General features: G+C 41.5%; 1 protein-coding gene across 1 annotated transcript in view; it reads right to left on the bottom strand.

The window, feature by feature from the left end:
• Positions 1–20,151, bottom strand: part of LOC138199087 (CMP-N-acetylneuraminate-beta-1,4-galactoside alpha-2,3-sialyltransferase-like) — a 33,139-nt gene that overhangs the window by 9,756 nt on the left and 3,232 nt on the right. Inside the window, exons 3-8 of the mRNA XM_069151019.1 lie at positions 18,746–18,788; positions 17,023–17,115; positions 10,030–10,124; positions 7,103–7,166; positions 5,514–5,609; positions 3,429–3,615 (exon numbers count right to left, since the gene is read on the bottom strand). Of these exons, the coding sequence (XP_069007120.1) occupies positions 3,429–3,615; positions 5,514–5,609; positions 7,103–7,166; positions 10,030–10,124; positions 17,023–17,115; positions 18,746–18,788 (578 nt within the window). The remainder of the gene's footprint in view (positions 1–3,428; positions 3,616–5,513; positions 5,610–7,102; positions 7,167–10,029; positions 10,125–17,022; positions 17,116–18,745; positions 18,789–20,151) is intronic.

Raw genomic sequence — 20,151 nt, 5'->3', positions numbered from 1 at the left:
TAAATCAAATTTTTCTTTCTGAACTTGCAACTCAGGTTTAGCACTGATGAAAACAAGAGGACTAAACAAAGACAGCTAGAGAAGGAAGCCCCTGTATCAGTATACCTGGGGGGGAAGATCATTACACTAATTACAGGCCGGCTGCCCAGCAGTCCTTAACAAACAGTGACTCGGATACCTGCGGGATACCTGCGGCCGGGTTCTCTCCGGCTGATTGGATTGTGCAGCCGGGTGAAACCAAACAGCTATGACATGAGCTATTAGCTTACTAGCATAGCACTGTTGCCCGTTAGACTGCAACGTCCTCACTTACAGATCAGCTGGTAATCCTGTCAAACTGAGACCATTATCTCTTCTATTGGAGCTGGAAACCCAACACACCCACACGGCTGGCAGCAGCAGTCTGTGGAAAACCCATCTGCACACAGCAGACAGCATCAAATGACAAGCGACAGCGTCACTGAATATGTTTACATACGTAGCCTAATTCACAAAGGTTTACAACAATGGATGTCTGGAAGAGAACTGGAGACCAGACTAAAACATGGCCCTCGCTCACCTCATACTTCACATATTGAAAAGGTGTAATGCAAATAAAATGTACTTTTCTCTGGTCGGTGAAAGTTTTACAAATATGAAACAGCCATATATGAAGCATTAAAAAGCAGTTTGACATGTCCTGTAAATAGTTTTACACGTCTCTTTTATAATTGTTGTCTATTGGGAAAATGTTTCCTGAGCTGCACGGGATTTTTCTGTTGCAATACTGGAAGTGTTAAAAAGTGACGAAGGCTGAGTAGCAGCGTTGTTTCCGTCTCTCTGAATACATCCAGGACTGAAACGTCATTCATTTACAGCCCAGTTTCCACTGCAGAAACTTAATGTCAAACCTAAGGCTTCCCTCGTCAGGCTTCAGTGGAAAGTTCATCCTTGCATTGGATATGAAATGAGTTGAATATATGTCAGAGTTTTGCTGAGGCTGTTTTCTTGCCTCTATGGTCTTGCTAAAAATGTAGATATGCAATGTATTCGATCCACCGCTGGGTCCTAACGAACTAAAGACCGACTGCCAGGACGTTACAGTGACTCACTCTTAAGGTACAAAGAGGTATTATATATCATTTTTACCTACTGCACCTTCAACAAGAGTAACAGTCCACAGCCACACGCATTGTTGTGTAAGTTGTACTGAGCAAGTGAAATGTTTGATTGGTAATTAGTGAATCTCCTCCTCTGGACAGCATGAGCATTTTGTTTATGTAAAATATTTTGTCAAATACCTCTAAATCTATTGGAACTGTCAACATCGTGATTCATGACCAAACACGTGTGCAAAACTAATCACATTCATTTATTCATGTTTTGTACCAATGAGGAAACGTTAGCATGCTAACAGTAATCGTGTAGAAATGTGGGTGTGCTGCAACATGGGAAATGTATATCCTTCAAAATAAAAGCACATCAACAGAGGCTTTGTGGAGTTCAAAATAAAAGGTGGACTTTTAACCCATTCAACTTTTTTCTTTTTAAACACACACTTCTGCAACTCCAACTTAAGATGGCGCCATGACCCCCTTTCAGGCCACAGCCCACCAGTTGAGAACCACTGCCTGAACTACTGGGCCACTTGCAGTCACTGCAACACAATCCCAACCTTCAGAGTCTGCTTTGTCGCTTGTCTTCTCTTACTGTCATCAGTTTTCTTCTTGTCGATTCGTAACGAGAAAGTGTGTTTCTTTTCTGTTTCATGTTGAGTCCTACAGTTGGAAAGATAATAAAAACTCTATTGAAAGCATATTGAGATGCTGCCACCAGGTCTACTGTCCAAACAAGTAATCATATCTTGGAAAACTATCACTATTAAATCGGCGTGTTTTCTGATTTGACCCTAATTGTAACAACACTTTTAAATACTTTCACATGCACACAGAGGGCAGCTGGGGGAGCGATGTCCAGCGGAGCCATGAAGACGGTTGAAGTGTGTGGTTTTACAAGTGACTTTAAATACATGTGGAGCGTGAAGATAAACCTGTGGTCACAGCGATAAGAATGTGATGCAGTCGAGAACATCCACCTCCGACTGACGGGCCATGTCGAGCCCTGGTTTTGCCTTCAGTGCTGCAGCACAACGACGGCTGCTTTCCGATGTGCATCGGAGCGCACGTCTTACACTCCTCACTCACTGCTGGGAGCTGGAAAAACATGCAGACTATCAGGGGATTCCCCCCCAGCAGGTTCTAGTACGAGCAAAGGGCAAACAGTTGTTTCCACCACATTTCTAATGGTGAAGATTTTTAAATTAAGTAATGGGATAAAACTATTGCAGGTAGTCTTGGAGTAAACAAGACCCAAGAGCTTCAACACACTGGTGACACAGTCTGGCACATAGCAAGGTGTAAGATGCACTGAGAGGCATAAACAAGTGTCTGGGATGGAGTACAGGAACATTTGTGGCCACCAGGGGGTTCACAGGTCCTTCTACTCGACATCAGTACAGCCACGGCCACCAGAGGTGCTACAAACCTGTTTCAGCCTTTATCACATCTCCTGTTTCTGACTTCTTGAATATTTCTAATGATATTTGTGAAATTCGAATCTGGTCTTTAATACACAATGTATTAATACACAATGTATTACATCAGTCAGCACATAGGAGGATGGAAATAGGAGCAAGGTTCTCAGGAAAGAAGGGGCCGGATCATATCCCATCCCATCCTACAAGCAAGCCTATCTCCAAGAAAACAGATAAGATAATGTATTTTTTTAAGTCTGGTGATTGTGGTGTTTGTCAGGTGATGCTCAAAGCATTAAGTTGGATTGTGCCTGTAATTATAGAAGCTCCAGAAAGTTCTAGCCTGCTGCAGTTCCTGGTAGTCGTCTTCTTTAAGCGTGCATTTAATGGCATGGGAAGAGATGCTTTGATTGATGCTAGACTAATGACTAGTCATTTTAGTTAATGTGGTGACGTTAGATTAGCGAGTGTTATCATTCAGTCATGTTGAAAGGATGACGAGCAAGATAATAAAGAGACGCACAAGATGCTATTTAAGTTTTCTTACTTTCTTGCTGTTTTAAAAAAAATAAAATTATGCATTAATGTATTTTTTCTCCGTTTAACTGCCCAGCTAGATTAAAAAAAACCCAACAACAACAACATATTTTGGTTAAGGCAACAGTTTGGGCACAGCAAATTAATCAATCATTCATGTGGCTTTTGGCTGAAAAATGACAGTGAGGGAGAGATTTAAAAAGTAGCCCAGCAGGGGCCCCTACTGAGCCGAGGCCTTTGGGCTCCACCGATGGATGGGAACACTGTCACTGCCCACCCCTGGTGACATAAAGCAGTGCGTGACACTCCTCTCCAATTACCTGGCTCCAGCGGCATTTTCTGGCATAGCAGCAAAATAAGGAGTTTTCTTTGCGTTTACCAGCCTCTGGTTGAAGACCATGTGTCGGAGCCACTTGAAATCCAGAGCTTTGAAGGCAGAAAGGACAAACAGGGACTGAGTCTCGTAACGCTCCGTCTTCTGGATGGCCCCCTCTGGGTAGGTGATCCTCATGGTGGTCTTGAAGCCAACGTCCTTCTCAAAGCCTTTCACTGGAGCCTCATTCAACCTGCAACACACAGCTGCACAATTAATGCACAAAATGCACTGATCAACATTATCAGAAAAGTCATCTGCAACTGTACATGTGTCAAATTGCCAAATATAAAAACTTGAATATCAGATCACACTGCATAGAGTCCTAATGCTCTTTTTTATTTTGTCTCTCTGTAATGTATTTAATGTGTGTTTCAATTTAAAAATAGATTTGAATCTCAGTGACACTTATCAGGTTAAAGAACGTTAAAGACAGAGATGCACTGTTGGGACCTCTGGCTCAGCCGGGGCCAAGAAAGGTGCTTGAATAATTGAAGGTGCCTAAAATAGAGAAGTAGTGGAATCAGAAAACAAACGGGAAGGATGCTAAAACAGGAAGCCAAGATAAAGAAGCAGCATCATGCTGGTTAGAGCTATAAACGGTGAATTAAGCAATGAAGCGAAGATGCTGGCGGAGTTGAGGAAACTTCAGAAGGAGGATAGTGACTCTTTCCAGGACACAACAGGCTAAAATCATCTAGAGCTCAAATAAATTTGCAAATGCAAGAACTATTCACCTATTGCTATTATTACACTTTTCAATGCAGGGGTTGGTGGCAGGTTTTATAAAGCATTGTAAACGCGGTACACTTTTCTTGTTGCTTGTATATAAGTAAATAACATGCGGACAGACTGATTGGTTTAATACTCCCCCCGATGTTAAATAACGTGACCTTCTTTACATATATGTCAATGATTTTTGCAATTAAAGAATGTAACTTACACATTTGAATAATTAAACTTTTGGCATTTGGTTGTAAACGGATGATAAAAGACTACTGGCTGAATCTGAGGATGTTTTACAAAAGATGTTGACTCATTTCAGGAAAATGGTGTCCCAGGAAGTACGAAACAAAAATGGAACATCGGACTAATACTGGAATTTACATGAATATTTGGGATTCATTGTTGATTAATTTATGACCTATGAAGCTGAAATTATAATCTTGTCTGGTTCAGGTGGGAGAGTCTCAACAAGTTAAGAATATGTACAAATCTTGCGTATGTGAATTACTGATATTTCCGATGCATGTGTGTCCACCATATTAAATGACTGTTCAGGGATATGGGGATTCAAAGACTGTAAAGTAGCAGACTCTATACAGGACGGAGGTTTGCTCGCACTTTGGCTGCACAGAGTGATCTGGGCTGAATCAGACCATGGACATCTTTTACATGTATGGTAATAAATAAATATCAAGCAGGATTAACACACTGAGCAGAAAGTTACCTGATAGATTTGGTGAAAAAGGGTCAAAGGATATCTTGATAAAACCAAAATAATGGCCATGTGTTCAGATCAAGGATAACTTGAACCTGATGTTAAAAACAAACCTTTCAAGAAACTAAAGATCTCCAGATGACAACATTTAAAAACTCCCAGGAGGACAACGGCCTGTGAACGATGTGATTCAGCAGCAATTGATCATGAATCTTATTCTCTTCTGTTTTGCTCTTATTACAGTGAGTTAAGAATATCTCATGTTAAAATCCAGAAATGTTCTGGTGCACTGATGATGACAGAATGAAATGGTTGGTTAGCTCAAATATTTCTTTAATTTAAGTTTAAGTTAAAACATCAAGATGGTCTATCTGCTTGGAATCATTTGAAATGTGTGTTATTATCACGCTTGTGCATGACACAATAATAAACGTAATCAAATCAGATACAAAGACTTTGCGGGAAGATTTTTTTTGAAAATTGCAACCTGCTGTCAATATAATGTGGAGATTGGTTGAATTTGTATTAATTATTGTGATCATAGGAACCCCATGACCTGGAGGGACTGGACATCCTGAGTCCGACCATGGTCATGGTACGGCTAATGTAACAGCAGTAGATGTGTATTACCGGAGCGTGTCCAGACGTACCTGATGACCACGTCGAACTCATCGATCTTTTGTCCCAGAGACTTGTTTGCCAGGATTCCTCCGTTCCCAACAATGATGCACGTCTTACAGCTCTTACTGTAACAGACAAAATGCACTGAGATGTGACGCCGCTACTCCTCTTTTACAACATTCGAGCCATTTAACCCAAGTTTGCTTGAAGGAAAATGTCTTCTCTTCTTTTATTATCAGCATAGAACAAATTATTAGATAAATAGATCTCGTTTAGCTTCTAGATTAGATTGTTGTTACAGATTATGAGCACAATTACAGAGCAGCGGAACAGAGCACTTAAAATTGAATAAAGATAAGTCAATTAAAAAACAGTAATACTAATAATAAGTGAAAAAAAAATAAGAACATGTATGCAAAAAATTGTCAGTGAATTATATTTACAAACTGCCTCATGAGGAGCTTTGTGTTTTTGTAAGCAAGAAACTTTGTGTTTTAATGTTGGAAACCCGACAGCCATAGTTCAGCTGCTCGGCATCAAATCTTTTCCCTCATCAAAAATATTGAGCGGAATTACATTTGAGATTCTGATTTTTTTCTTCCACTTATTTGCTCAAGATTATGGAGTAGTAATTGATCAGTAGCACAAATTACACTGCTGGTTTAAATTTTAATTACAAAATAGATCTATATAACAAGTCTTATGAAGAGAAGTTAAATGTGTATAAAGGATCTGGATTTGACGCTCTTTAACATCTCCACGTCAGGTAAACGGAGAAAACTGCAGTTTTCCCCGTAAACTTGTAGCTGGCACAACGATTGAGCAATTTAATCTGTTGAAATGAGCCGGAGGGGAACGATATGGTGATATAGAGAATGCCTGCATCGATTTTCGGTCTTAACTGGACATAATTATGGTTTTTCATAGAGTCCTAAAAACTGAGGTAAAAACTATATTTCTAGAATTTGGCAAGTTTCAGTACTTTGAAATCGCCAAGTTACAGAACTAGATAAGATTATGCGCAACCGCACATTCTCACATCAAGGCAATTTCTATACATCCCACCGTTTTTGAACATACACATTGTACACAAAATGTATAAAGTGATTTTGATGAAATATCAGTATTTTATGGTTAGATTTATTTATTTTCCCTGAAGAACGAGTTCAGTTTACATGATTAGTTCAAGGACCATTGGGAATTGGAAAACTCTACAATAATTTGTATCCAGTTTCTGCGATGATAAATTGTGTAATTTTGACGTTTGTTTTTTTAAACATGTCTTTCAAAGCCATCAGCTGGTTGCCTCGTCCAGAGTTATGTTTCCAGCATTTCCATATGTTTTCATTAAACATTTTCTTGGAAAGTCCTTTATTTTTCAAAAAAAATATGTTAAAAAGATAAAGGTAATACATTTTTTTTTGGTTTTACGTTTGTGGTTGCTTAAAAGTCTGATGACTAATTGACGGATTACAAATAAAGAAGCTGGAAAAACCCTCAGGTACGATCTCGTGACCCATTCAGCTAATTAAAGCTTCAAATACAGAATTAAAAGAAAATGGAAGAAGAGATGCTCTGTGTGGTTTAGAGTATGACGAGGCAATTAGAAGTCAGCTACCTGTCGAGTTCTTCCCCGAGGCCATACGTCTCTGTCGCTGACAGAAGAATATCTATGATCTTGTCTTCAGACATAAGAGAAAGAAAGAGGCAGAAAAAGAAAATAAGTGATATTAACATGGAAAAATTCCAGTAATGATGACATCATTTCCAACACAACGGGACAACCTATGATACATTTATGAGCCAGTCTGTGAGAGGACTGACACCTCTTCAAGTCAAAATATTTAACATATTTAAGATCAGTAGTCAAACAAGTTAGGAGCCCATACACACTGCACAAGTTCCTTCAAGTGAGGGATGTATTCAGTGATACACTCGCCCTCTCTGTCGAGTGTTGTTAAAATAAATCAAATTAAACAGATTCTTTGCACGGTGAGAATCAACTGTTAAAGAGGTTATGTCACAATTTTAGAATCCCGCCTTCTTAATTTGTGTATTATTTAGATTTGTTTCCACATTCAACTGGCAACTGAACAAAAACAAAACAAAAACTGGTTATTTTGTACCTTAAAGTCAAAAATAGAAAATGAAATGGCGGGCTTCTGACCGAACTTGATTTTGATATTTAATCAGTCCAATTTATGTGACCAAGAAATGATTGACTTCTTTGTGGGAAGCCCTTGATAAGTATGCAGCAAATGTGGTAACTATGGAAATTGCATTCATATAAGAAAAAAATAATTATGACTTACTATCTCATAATTACGAAATCCGGATCTTTTCTCAAAATTCTGAGATATTTTCTTGTAATAATGAAATCTGGATCTTGTAATTATGATAAAAGTAAAGTCTTACGGTAAAGTTAGAGAGATGTTGGCACATTCGAGTTCAGTATGTCAATAACTAAACATTGTTAAAACCCAAACAACGTTAGTTTTTTTTCGACTGCAGGAATGTACCTCGAGTTACAACTTAATTTTCATTAAAAGAAGCCCATCTCAGAGCTGGAGAATTTACATTGGCCGCTACGCACAGCCGGATTGGAAATCAGTGGGCAGGGAAGGTCGGAAGAGGGCGAGATGGAAAAGAAAAACTGGCGAGCTCGCGCTGTACGTTGGGTTGTTGGTCTGTCGGTGGAGAACAGATGGAGGGAGTCACGTCTCCTACAAAGTGGTGAAAGCAGGCTGGCAAGACGGACTTATGGGTCTTTTTTCAGATGGTAAGACACAGATACCGCTATAGGCAACAGCTTAGTAGAAAAGGCAATAACAGCTGACATTTCAGGTAACTCGTACCACTGTACATGGTGAACTTTACAAGTAACCTAACCAGCGCCCGTCAGTAGTCCAATGTTAAAAGTGCTTGTTTTGCCACTGGCAGGTTAAGAGTGTAATTATAAGTGTCTGACAACATTAGGGAAATGATTCCTACAGTTAGACCTTTTTGTTTAATCAGAAACAGCTGTTGTATTGCTCTGCTCAAAGCCACTTGACTCCATTGAAAAAAAACTGTAATTTTACCTCATAGAACACCGGTGGTGGTTTTGAATGGAGCGATATTATTGCAACTGTTTCTGGTGAAACAAAAAAGGCCAATCTCTATAGAAATTATTTCCATAATGTTTTCAGTCACTTAGAATAACAATCTGAGCCTGTCATTGGAAAAAAAGAGCACTTTTAGTGGATGTAATTTGACTTCCACTATGAAGACAACGGTCAACAGCGCTCTCCAGAAGATTATTTGTATGAGACAGTTTTCAAACCGGTAGAAACAGAAACCAGATACTTCAGGTGTCTTGATGACCTGAAGCAGCTGATTGTGACGAGGACAGGACACCACGGCGATCTGGACCTGGACGCTGACCTGCGCATCAAACTCCAGGAGGTTCTACATCATCCCTTCTTCCAACCTGCCTCCCTCAGAGCTCCTGCGATGACACCGAAAGTGTCATAACAGACATTGAAGCCCATCGAAGTCATTCAGCAGCCTCCCTCCTGGCCAGATGACAGGACCAGAGACGATCAACTTGGAGGAGAACAACATCCAGACTGAGACCAACGTTAAGAAGGACGGCAAAGTATTTTGGGTTCGACACCGTAGATGGTGAAGTAACTAACAAAGATATTGCTGTTTGTTGAAGTCACCACGCAAGAGAGTCAGCGGACACACTTCAGACCAGTTAATTGTGTGCCGATATACACGTAATTTTTGGTAAATGTGGCAGCCCAGCTGACTCTCTCAAACAGCCAGTTACCCCAAACACTGAACCATGTTGCTGGAAATGAAAACATGAAGCATCCACAGAGTCAAGAGGTTCAGTTGAAGTAATAGTTCCACTTTTTACAATAAATGTATTTGCTTTCATTTTGAAAGTGAGATGAGAAAATAGATGTAAACCTCATGTCTGTCAGATGATATCAGATGAACCTCCAGAAAACTAATAAGAAGGAGTGACTTTAGCTAACAACACCGAGATAACTGATGGACACATTTTATTCACTTTGGATTTGATGAGAGAAGTTGAATGGGAGTCTATGGAGCCGGAGGCTTTTTGGAGCTGACCTCTAGTGGCACTCGTTGGTATTGCAGTTTAAGACACTTCTGCATCGGAACCATTTTTCAGAGTGCACCTATAAATACAGCCTGTGGTCGGGATAGTGGTGGAAAACTCTGTCTTCACCCAACCATCCAACCATCTCGGTCACTTTTCATGTGAACAACAGTGAAAAATTAGGAATGCTGTGAAGAGTTATAACTGGTTATTATGATTCACCTTGTTAAGACTACAATGACAAACACATTAAATCATGTGGTGTTCAGGAAGGCAGTGGATTACAGCCAGGAGGACACCATGATTCACAGGCTCTTTACCCCACGTTCAAATGCAGACATTCACAACATGTACAGGCTAAACAGTTTGTTTGTAGCCTACTGAGCTGGAGGTCAGAAAAATCTAGTCCTAACTGGAGAGAAATGCAGTCATACCTTGTAATTTTACTCCAAACGGAGGCAAATAATCGTTAATTCTGGAGAATCGTTTGTAGTTTGGATCAAGGAACATCGGGGCCAGTTTGGTGAACCTGTCGATATAAAAGAAAACATGTTACAAGTGAGAATGAAGAGATGGTGTTCATCAGTGTATGCATCAGTGCGATACGAGCAAGACGATTGGGATGGCAAAACTACTACTCGACATTTTTGCGCCGCATCCCTACAGGACAACACATGTTGAGAGGTGAATAGTGTTTTAGAAAAGGTCAATTAGAGATTGTCATGGTTGCTATATGAGAAAAGCAAACTGTTTTGAAATGGATATCTTACCAACAACAGATAAAGAGTCGTCCAGAAGCTTCATCTCATTCCAAAACACATTTAACTGATACTGATGGATTAATGGTTGTCGAAGATATCGAGGGAATATTTTTGCCAAGTTTGAGCATTGAAACGGGGCGGAGACGGATGGACAACCCCGAAACATAACGTCTCCCTGTATGTCACCCCGTCTGACAGAGGATAGACCACTACGACTGTACGCGGCAAAAAATATTGGAGAAGCAGAGTGGTGACGAGGCCGACGGTGTGTTTTGTTCCCTTGTCATCAGAAGGATGAGTAATTCTATTTAGAACTGGTCCACTGAGACCAATTTTCCACAAAATAAAACAGATCGCTGCTATAAGAAGTTTTAATAACAATGTCAACACCAGAAACAGCCGGTCTTGAGTGAAACTAAAAGGCTTCAAGTTTTACATCTCTAAGATATCAACACTCACTTTTCACGCCAGATGTTAAAATTATACTGTGGTTCAAGATGCTAAATAAAGACGACATCTGCAATCCAAGTCCTTCGCCCGATCTGTCCGCCTCAATACGAGCTCTCATCTGAAACATCCTCCTCCTCGCAGAACACCTACAGTTCAATAAAAAAAAGAGCAGCCAGGCCCAGCAGGTGGTTTCCATCCACAGAGATCAGAGAGGAGAGGCGTGTTCCTTCAGGACCTCAGCCCTCATGGAGGCCCCGATGATGGAGATAAAGCTGTTTTTGTAATGTTATGAGTAGACACACGTAGCTCTGTTTGTGTACCCACAGTGCTCTACTGTTCTGGTGTTATTGTTTTACGTGTTGGCCAACCAACCTGTTCAACATAACCACCAGGTTACTGTTACAGCTGGACGGCGGCTGGCGGAGGAGGCAGAATGCTCCATTTAGGATGGTTTTGATTAAGTTTATGATTTTTTTCCCCAGCAGGTTCTAACCACGACCATGTGCTTCTGAAGAGCCCTTTTTGAAGAAAGGATTATTCTAGAGTTCATTTTAAGAGTACGGGTTCTATTAAGGACCCTTTTCTTCAAAGAACCCTTTTTGGAAGAACTGTTGAAAACATGGTGAGAAAAGATCCTCAATTACTAATATTCAAATGTTTTGAATGGTAATTTTAAAAGTAGATTTATGCTGCTAGCATCACTCCAAATGTTGAAATAAAATTCAACAAATGTGTTAAAAAATTATTGTTTTTCAATCTAAATGAAACAGGTTAATAGATTTTTAACAGTTTTATTCTATAATAAAACAATTTACTGTGCAACGTTCTTCTGGCTGCGATAGTCACAGAAGCAGCGATGAGCACACAGGATACAGATATTTCATCACCTGCTGTTGGCTGCAGGGAAACCTGAGCAAAGACAACAGACTGAACGGGTCAGGAACGACCCGGGGCGTTCCACCACAGCTTCTTCATGGAGTAAATTCCTCCAGTGTTATTTTAACAAGTTACAATCTGGACTCTGAGCACACTTCATTAAGCAGCTGTCTGAAGGCCCCGGTGGCTCGCAGCGTTGCGTGTCTCCGATGCTCTGAGAGTAAGTGCAGGAGTGAACTGGTCGGAGGTTTTCTCACGCACTGGGACAAAAATCAAAAATAGATGTCCACGGCTCAAAGGCTCATTCAGACCACTGCATCCTCAGACTCGTTTTACACAGTACTAAAACCATCCACCGCTTTAATAATGCAGAGGCAGATATGGGATCTTTCCTCCATCACATTACACTGAGCTCAGAAAGCTTTCTATAAAAAAGGACTGTGTGGGTATTTAGATGTACAGGAAGTGAATTAGCTGGTTCACTGGGGCAACGCTAGCACAGAAGTGGCACCACGTTCAGAGTGCTTCTTTGGTCAGTGTGTCCATCTCCCTTCACTTCCATCACTGTCCAAAGCAATGTTCAGAGACTTTAAACCTGCTCAACATCGATAACGCATCATCGTTAAAAACATGTCCAGGAACTGCTGCCGCTTCCACATTTTTCCTTCGTCATTAAGTTTCGACCCAAAGTTTAAAGGTTTTTGGATCCACCCAAATGTTTTCACCCAAATAAAAATGCAATAACACACATCAAATCTAAAAATATTCTAAAAATCAAAAACAAAATTGGAAATAGGACTGAAATTCTGATGAATTCAAAGGACACGTGTGCTTTTCAAATGACGTTAGTTTTGGCGCGACAATGCTGACAGTAAACAGCTACTGCACATGCGCTGTGATGGGAAATGTACGTCCTTCAAAATAATACAGCAGCAGCAGAAGTTTCGCACTTCAATATAAAAGTGTGGTTTTTTTCCCCTCTGCTTTTTTTTTTTTTCACACACATTGACGACCCAGTCAAAACGGCCTGGCAACCCAAAACTGGGTCTTGACCAAGCGGAAAGCAGCAGTGACGTCACACGTTGGTTTGTGAACGGCCGTCATGAAGTCCAGAGTTTGGAATTTGTCATGCGCCATCATGTTAGTCCCGAATGATTTGGAGCAGGAAGTGACCATATTTGGACGAGCTGGGGGAGGAGCCAGCGGTGGATCTGACCGATCTGATTGGAAACCTGACGCTACTACATCCCGCCCACCGATAGCTGTAACCTGACTGCACCACAGGCCTGTCAATCAAACAGACACGCCCCCCCAAAAAACACATCTAAGGTTTATTCTTTATTCATCACCACTCGAGCTTACAATAGAACTGAAACCGACCCCATGCCACTCTTCCAACATACCGGAGATATTAAACAGCCGGTGGTATGGTCGTAACAATCATAGACCATCTGGTCCCTGTTTCAGTAATCTCAAAATTGTCAATGTTCCTCGTCAGCCACAGTCTGTCCTAATAAAGTGGGCAAATAAAGCTTTAAACACATTAAACTTAGCTTTATTAAATGTCAGATCTCTGTCAGGAAAAAACATTATAATCAATTTTTTTGTTGTTCGGCACAAACTTGACTTTTTGTTTTTAACTGAAACTTGTTTGGACCGAGATAACAGTGCAGCTGATCTTCACACCTCACAACTTCAGTTTCATGAGTGAAACAAGAGCTCATAAGAAAGGAGGTGGAGTTGCTATTTTATACAATGCAAGCAGATGTCCTTTGGTCATTTTACTTCTTTTGAATATGTAGCTCTGAATTCCTCTCAAGCTTTATTCCTAAACTTTTACAAACCTCCTGAATACTGTGTAACCTTCTTTGATCAGTTTACTGAACTGGTCTATAATCTGTATTGATTCTGACTGTGTTGTTATTGTTGGTGATTTTAATATCCATGTTGATAATCTCCAGGACAGAAGGTCTATAGAACTATGTGCTGTCCTTGATAACTATGATCTCACTTAGCATGTGACAGGACCCCCCCCCCCCCCCCACACACACACACAACAGAGGACACAACCTGGACCTCATCATCACCAAAGGTCTAAACATCTCCAAGGTTGCCTCTCTGATCATTCCTGTGTTTTCTTTGAGTTCAATCTCTTGAGACACAAATGTCCAAACCGAGGTGGTGACGAAGCGTTACATCTCTGAAAACACCAGTGAACTATTTACTCAGAGGTTCTCCTCCACACCAGCCCTCTCTGGCATCTCAGTCAATGAGCTAGTAGATAGCTTCAGCTCTAAAGTTAAACATGTTGATGGCGTTGACTGAAGTGAAGGTTGTCTCTGGTGAGCAAAGATCTCGTTGGAGAAATGCCAAGCTGGTCAGAATAGAGAAAAGAGAGTTGAAAAGCTGAACGCAGGTGGAAAAAAATCTCCAGGTTCACTGTGACATCTATAAAGAAAGACTTCGCAGTTATAATCTGGAACTGAGAAATACAAGGCAGTCCTTCTTCTCTGACATCATAACCAGAAACAATAACAATACACGCGCCTTATTTGCTACCATCGACAGGCTAACAAACCTCCAGTCAGTAGCTGCTGGGCTCCACTCCACCTGGGCATGCAATCAATTTGCCTCCTTTTTTACTGACAAAATCCAGAAAATTAGACAAGCAGTAAGTGCCTCCACACCAACCACAGGATACGTGTTGTCCCCGTCTTCAAATAATATCCATTCAAATATTATGACACAATTTCATTCAATCAACCGTGGAAGTCTGGAAGACATTATCCAACATCTGAAGCCCTCCTCCTGCTGCTTGGATATTCTACCAACACACCTTTTCAAAAATATTTCAAACTGCATGACTGATGATCTTTTACAAACTGTAAACTCATCCCTTCTCAGGTGTCTTCCCACAGGCCCGAAAAACTGCAGTTATTAAACCACTTCTAAAGAAACATTTAGACTGCGCAACAATGAAAAATTACAGGCCAATATCAAACCTCCCATTTTTAAACAAAATAATTGAAAAAGCATTTTTTTTCAACAGCTGAACAACTTCTTGGCTGTAAATAAGTGTTTTGATGTCTTCCAGTCAGGCTTTCAACAGCACCACAGGACTGAAGCTGCTCTTGTTGAGGTTTTCAACGACATCCACTTAAACACAGACAGTGACAAAATTTCAGTCTGAGTATTACTGGATCTCAGTGCTGCATTCGACACGGTCGACCATCGACCACGACACACTACTAGACAGACTAAAAATCTGGGTGGGACTCTCTGGCACTAAACTCGTTTGAATCCTACTTGAAGGACCGAGAAGACTTTGTGTCTGCAGCTAATCACACATCAGAGCGGACTAAAAGGACATGTGGTGTTCCCCAAGGTTCAATTCTGGGGCCTCTTCTGTTCAACATCTACATGCTTCCACTACCTCAGATTATGGAAAACAACAAAGTTTGTTATCATAATTATGCAGACGACACACAAATCTACATAACTATATCACCAGGGGACTATAATCCCATACAAGGGTTGTCAATGCATTGAACTAATCAACAATTGGATGTGCCAGAAGTTTCTTCAATTAAACAAAGATAAAACAGAAGTCATTGTTTTTGGGGCCAAAGATGAACGATTGAAAGTCAGCGCTCAGCTTCAATCTCTGATGTTAAAAACCACAAACCGAGCCAGAAATCTGGATGTAGTTATGGATTCAGACCTCAATCTGAACACACATATGAAGACAATTACAAAATCAGCCTACTATCACCTGAAGAACATATCGAGGATTAGAGGATTTATGTCCCAACAGGATTTGGAAAAACGTGTCCGTGCATTCATCTTCAGTAGACTGGACTACTGTAACGGTGTGTTTAAGGGTCTCTGTAAAAAGTCAGTCAGAGCGCTGCAGCTCGAGTCCTCACTGAGACCAAGAAAGTGGACCACATCAGTCCAGTTCTGAGGTCTTTACACCGGCTTCCTGTCCAACATGAATCCACTTTAAAATCCTGCTGTTGGTTTATAAAGCACTGAATGGTTTAGGGTCAAAATACATTTGTGATCTGCTGCGACCTTCTGAACCATCCCGACCCCTCAGATCGTCTGGGACGGGTCTCCTTTCTGTCCCCAGAGTCACAACTAAACATGGAGAAGCAGCGTTCAGTTTTTCTGCTCCACATATCTGGAACAAACTCCCAGAAAGCTGCAGGTCTGCTGAGACTCTCAGCTGCTTCAAATCAAGATTGAAGACTTTTCTGTTTGCTGCCTTCAATTGAACCAGACTCAAGGATGTTGATCAATTTCCTGCATTTCTGCATTTTATTACTGTGTTTTATTTCTTAAACTGCACTGCAACTATTATTCTATTTTTAGCTTGTTTAATGTTTTAATGACTGTTTTTTAATGTTTCAATCAATGTTCTTAATTGTTTTTAAATGTTCTTTTCTTCAGCCTGAATTCAGCGAATGACATACAGAAAATTTGTGGAGACATGTCATTGACTGAGCATTTTATGAGAAGTTGAATGGGAGTCTATGGAGCCGGAGACTTTTTGGAGTTGACCTCTAGTGGCACTCAGTGGTATTGCAGCTTAAGGCACTTCTGCATCGGACTCATTGTTCAGACCTGGAAGCTACGAACACTTTTAGATACAGTCTGTGTCTACAACTTAATTTTCATGAAAGCGAGTCGTCCTCGGAGCTGAACAGATAACACAGGTCTCTGTACAGTCAGCGAAAAGGTGCAGGGGCCGTCTACAAAGTTACACACTCGAAAAAACTACAACACAAAAATATTCAAGAACTTTGGTCTTATTCAGTGACGTGTTACTAAAATCCCATCAATGATCTCCTATTGTTTTTTCTCTGATAAAAAATCCTCAAAATGATGCAGAAGAATGTTTAAATTTAGAGTTGTTGTATAATCAACAGGTTACAACAAGGTCCATCCATATTTTGATTTTTTGATTTGATTTTTGATTTTATACACTTTATTAATCCCTGAGGGGAAATTTCTTCACTACAGCAGGGGGGCGATGCTGCAGCAGGCTGCCACTAGCGCGGCGCCAGGTAACCTGACCTAGGTGCATGTTTTTGGATGATGGGAGGAAGCCGGAGAACCCGGAGAGAACCCACGCAAGCACAGGGAGAACATGCAAACTCCGCACAGAAAGGCCCAGGACCGGATTCGAACCCAGAACCTTTTTTGCTGTGAGGTGACAGTGCTAACCACTGCACCACCGTGCCGCCCTTATAGATGTTTTTTGACGAGGTTATCTTTCATATCTAAAACGCTACAGGCTGCTTCAAACGTGTAGACGAATATGGTACGTATTCTTACTTTGGATAAATGGCTGTCATCTTCGCAGCTGCAAAACCCGGCTTGCAGGCCCCCTCACTCATGTTGCCGTACTTGTACATCAGCTCCAGCGGCCTGCACGCGTGGAGGAATGAAGTCAAATAAGGATTCGATATGTACAAACATATTACATTTTCAGTGTACAGTGAAGGAAATAATTATTTAATCTCTTGCCGATTTTGTAAGTTTGCCCACTGACAAAGAAATGAACGCTCTATAATTGTAATGGAGGTTTATTTTAACAGTGAGACAGAATATCAAAAAAAAATTCCGGAAAATCACATCATATAAAAGTTATAACTTGATTTTCATTTGATTGTGTGAAATAAGTATTTGATCTCCTACCAACCAGCAAGAATTCTGTCTCCCACAGACCGGTTAGATTCGTCCTCTCGCTTTAAGAAAGTACTCTGAATCTCAACTCATTACCTTTATTGAGAAATGGAAGAAACACTATTTGAGCATGGATGTCCTCGGTCTGGATGTCCTCGGTCTGGACCTCCTCGGTCTGGGGCTCCACGGAGATCTGGCCTGGTGAGGTATCGATGATCATGAGGAAGGTGAGGGATCAGACCAGAACTACACAAGGAACTTGTTCATGGTCTCCAGACAGCTGGGACCACAGTCACCATGGAAACCATCGGTAACACACGACGCCATCATGGATTAAGATCCTGCAGCGCTGCGAGGTCCCCCGGCTGAAGAAGACACATGGACAGACCCGTCTGAAGTTTACCAACGAACACCTGAAGGATTCAGAGAAGGCTTGGAGGAGGTGACGTGGTCAGAGGAGACCAACATCCAGCTCTTTGACATCAACTGGACTCGCCGTGTTTGGAGGAAGAGAAACGCTGACGAGAACCCAAGAACACCGTCCCACCGTCCAACATGGAGCTGGAGACATTCTGCTTTGGGGGTGTCTCTCTGCTGAGGGGACAGGACGACTTCACCGCATCGAGGGGAGGACGGACGGGGCCGCGTACCGGGACATCTTGGGGACGACCTCCTTCCCTCAGCCGGGACACTGAAGATGGGTCGTGGACGGTCTTCAGCACCACAATGACCCAAAACATACGACGAGGCAACAAAGGAGCGGCTCAAGAAGAAGCACATGAAGGTCACGGAGAGGTCGAGCCGGTCTCCGGACCTTCATCCCAGAGAACATCTGTGGAGGGAGCTGAAGCTTCCTGTTGCCAAGCAACAGCCTGGAAACCTGAAGGATTTGGAGGATCTGCAAAGAGGAGTGAACAACATCCCTCCTGAGATGTTCAAACCTGGAGACCAACTACCAGAAACATCTGACCTCTGACCTCGCCAACAACGCTTTCTGCACCAAGTACTGAGTCATGTTCTGCTACGGGATCAAATACTTATTTCACACAATCAAATGCAAATCAATTTATAACTTTTATATGATGTGATTTTCTGGATTTAGTTTTTGATATTCTGTCTCACTGTTAAAATAAACCTCCATTACAATTATAGACTGTTCATTTCTTTGTCAGTGGGCAAACTTACAAAATCGGCAAGAGATGAAATAATTATTTCCTTCACTATATATAGAACAAATGAAAATGATAGGAACAATTCAACAGTGTTGGTCTGTCAAGTTTATACCATCACTGATACTGTTCCTGAAAACAAGCTTCTAAAGCAGCGAACAGATTAGTAGACTTGGAGCAGGAAAAGTGAAATGAATACTCACAGACTCACATCCAGCTTCAGAAGGAAACCTTGCTTGTCATACACTAGAAACATGAAAATGTCTATGTTCATTACCAGGAAGTAGAGCAGCATTTATAGATGCAGGGTAAAGCAATACAGATAACAGAGAAAAATATTAAATATAAAAATCCACAATATATACAATAAAAATAGAATAATATTAAATGAAACTAACTAAACAATAGTGCAAAGATTTATAAACAAACAAACAAACAACAGTGCAATTGTGTTATTGTTGTTAGAATGATTTGGGCAAAGGTGAGTTATTGTAAAATCTTATTGCAGTGGGCAGGAACGATCTCCTGTATCAGGAACCGTCTCCTGTATCAGGAACCATCTCCTGTATTGGGAATCACCTCCTGTATCTGGAACCATCTCCTGTATCTGGAACCATCTCCTGTATCGGGAATCACCTCCTGTATCTGGAACCATCTCCTGTATCTGGAACCGTCTCCTGTATCGGTAACCGTCTCCTGTATCTGGAACCGTCTCCTGTATCGGTAACCGTCTCCTGTATCGGGAACCGTCTCCTGTATCGGGAATCGCCTCCTGTATCTGGAACCATCTCCTGTATCTGGAACCATCTCCTGTATCGGGAATCACCTCCTGTATCTGGAACCATCTCCTGTATCGGTAACCGTCTCCTGTATCGGTAACCGTCTCCTGTATCTGGAACCGTCTCCTGTATCGGTAACCGTCTCCTGTATCGGTAACCGTCTCCTGTATCGGGAACCGTCTCCTGTATCTGGAACCATCTCCTGTATCGGGAATCGCCTCCTGTATCGGGAATCGCCTCCTGTATCTGGAACCATCTCCTGTATCTGGAACCATCTCCTGTATCGGTAACCGTCTCCTGTATCGGTAACCGTCTCCTGTATCGGTAACCGTCTCCTGTATCGGTAACCATCTCCTGTATCTGGAACCGTCTCCTGTATCGGGAACCGTCTCCTGTATCGGGAACCGTCTCCTGTGTCGGTAACCGTCTCCTGTATCGGGAACCGTCTCCTGTATCAGGAATGATCTCCTGTATCAGGAACCGTCTCCTGTATCAGGAACCGTCTCCTGTATCTGGAACCGTCTCCTGTATCGGGAACCGTCTCCTGTATCGGGAACCGTCTCCTGTATCGGGAACCGTCTCCTGTATCAGGAACGGTCTCCTGTATCAGGAACGATCTCCTGTATCGGGAACCGTCTCCTGTATCAGGAACCGTCTCCTGTATCAGGAACGATCTCCTGTATCAGGAACCATCTCCTGCATCAGGAACCATCTCCTGCATCAGGAACCATCTCCTGTTTGAATCACTAAAACTACTGAAGTTGATTTATTGTGCTCATTGATTCTTAGAAAGGGAAATTGTCCATAATTAGCTTTGACCTCTGCAGAAA

This window comes from Embiotoca jacksoni, unplaced genomic scaffold (genome assembly GCF_022577435.1).
Source record: "Embiotoca jacksoni isolate LCO1_2020_lvr unplaced genomic scaffold, fEmbJac1.0.p SCAF_16, whole genome shotgun sequence".
Taxonomy (NCBI): domain Eukaryota; kingdom Metazoa; phylum Chordata; class Actinopteri; family Embiotocidae; genus Embiotoca; species Embiotoca jacksoni.
The sequence above is the reverse complement of the archived record's forward strand: the minus strand, read 5'-3'. Positions and strand labels throughout refer to the sequence as shown.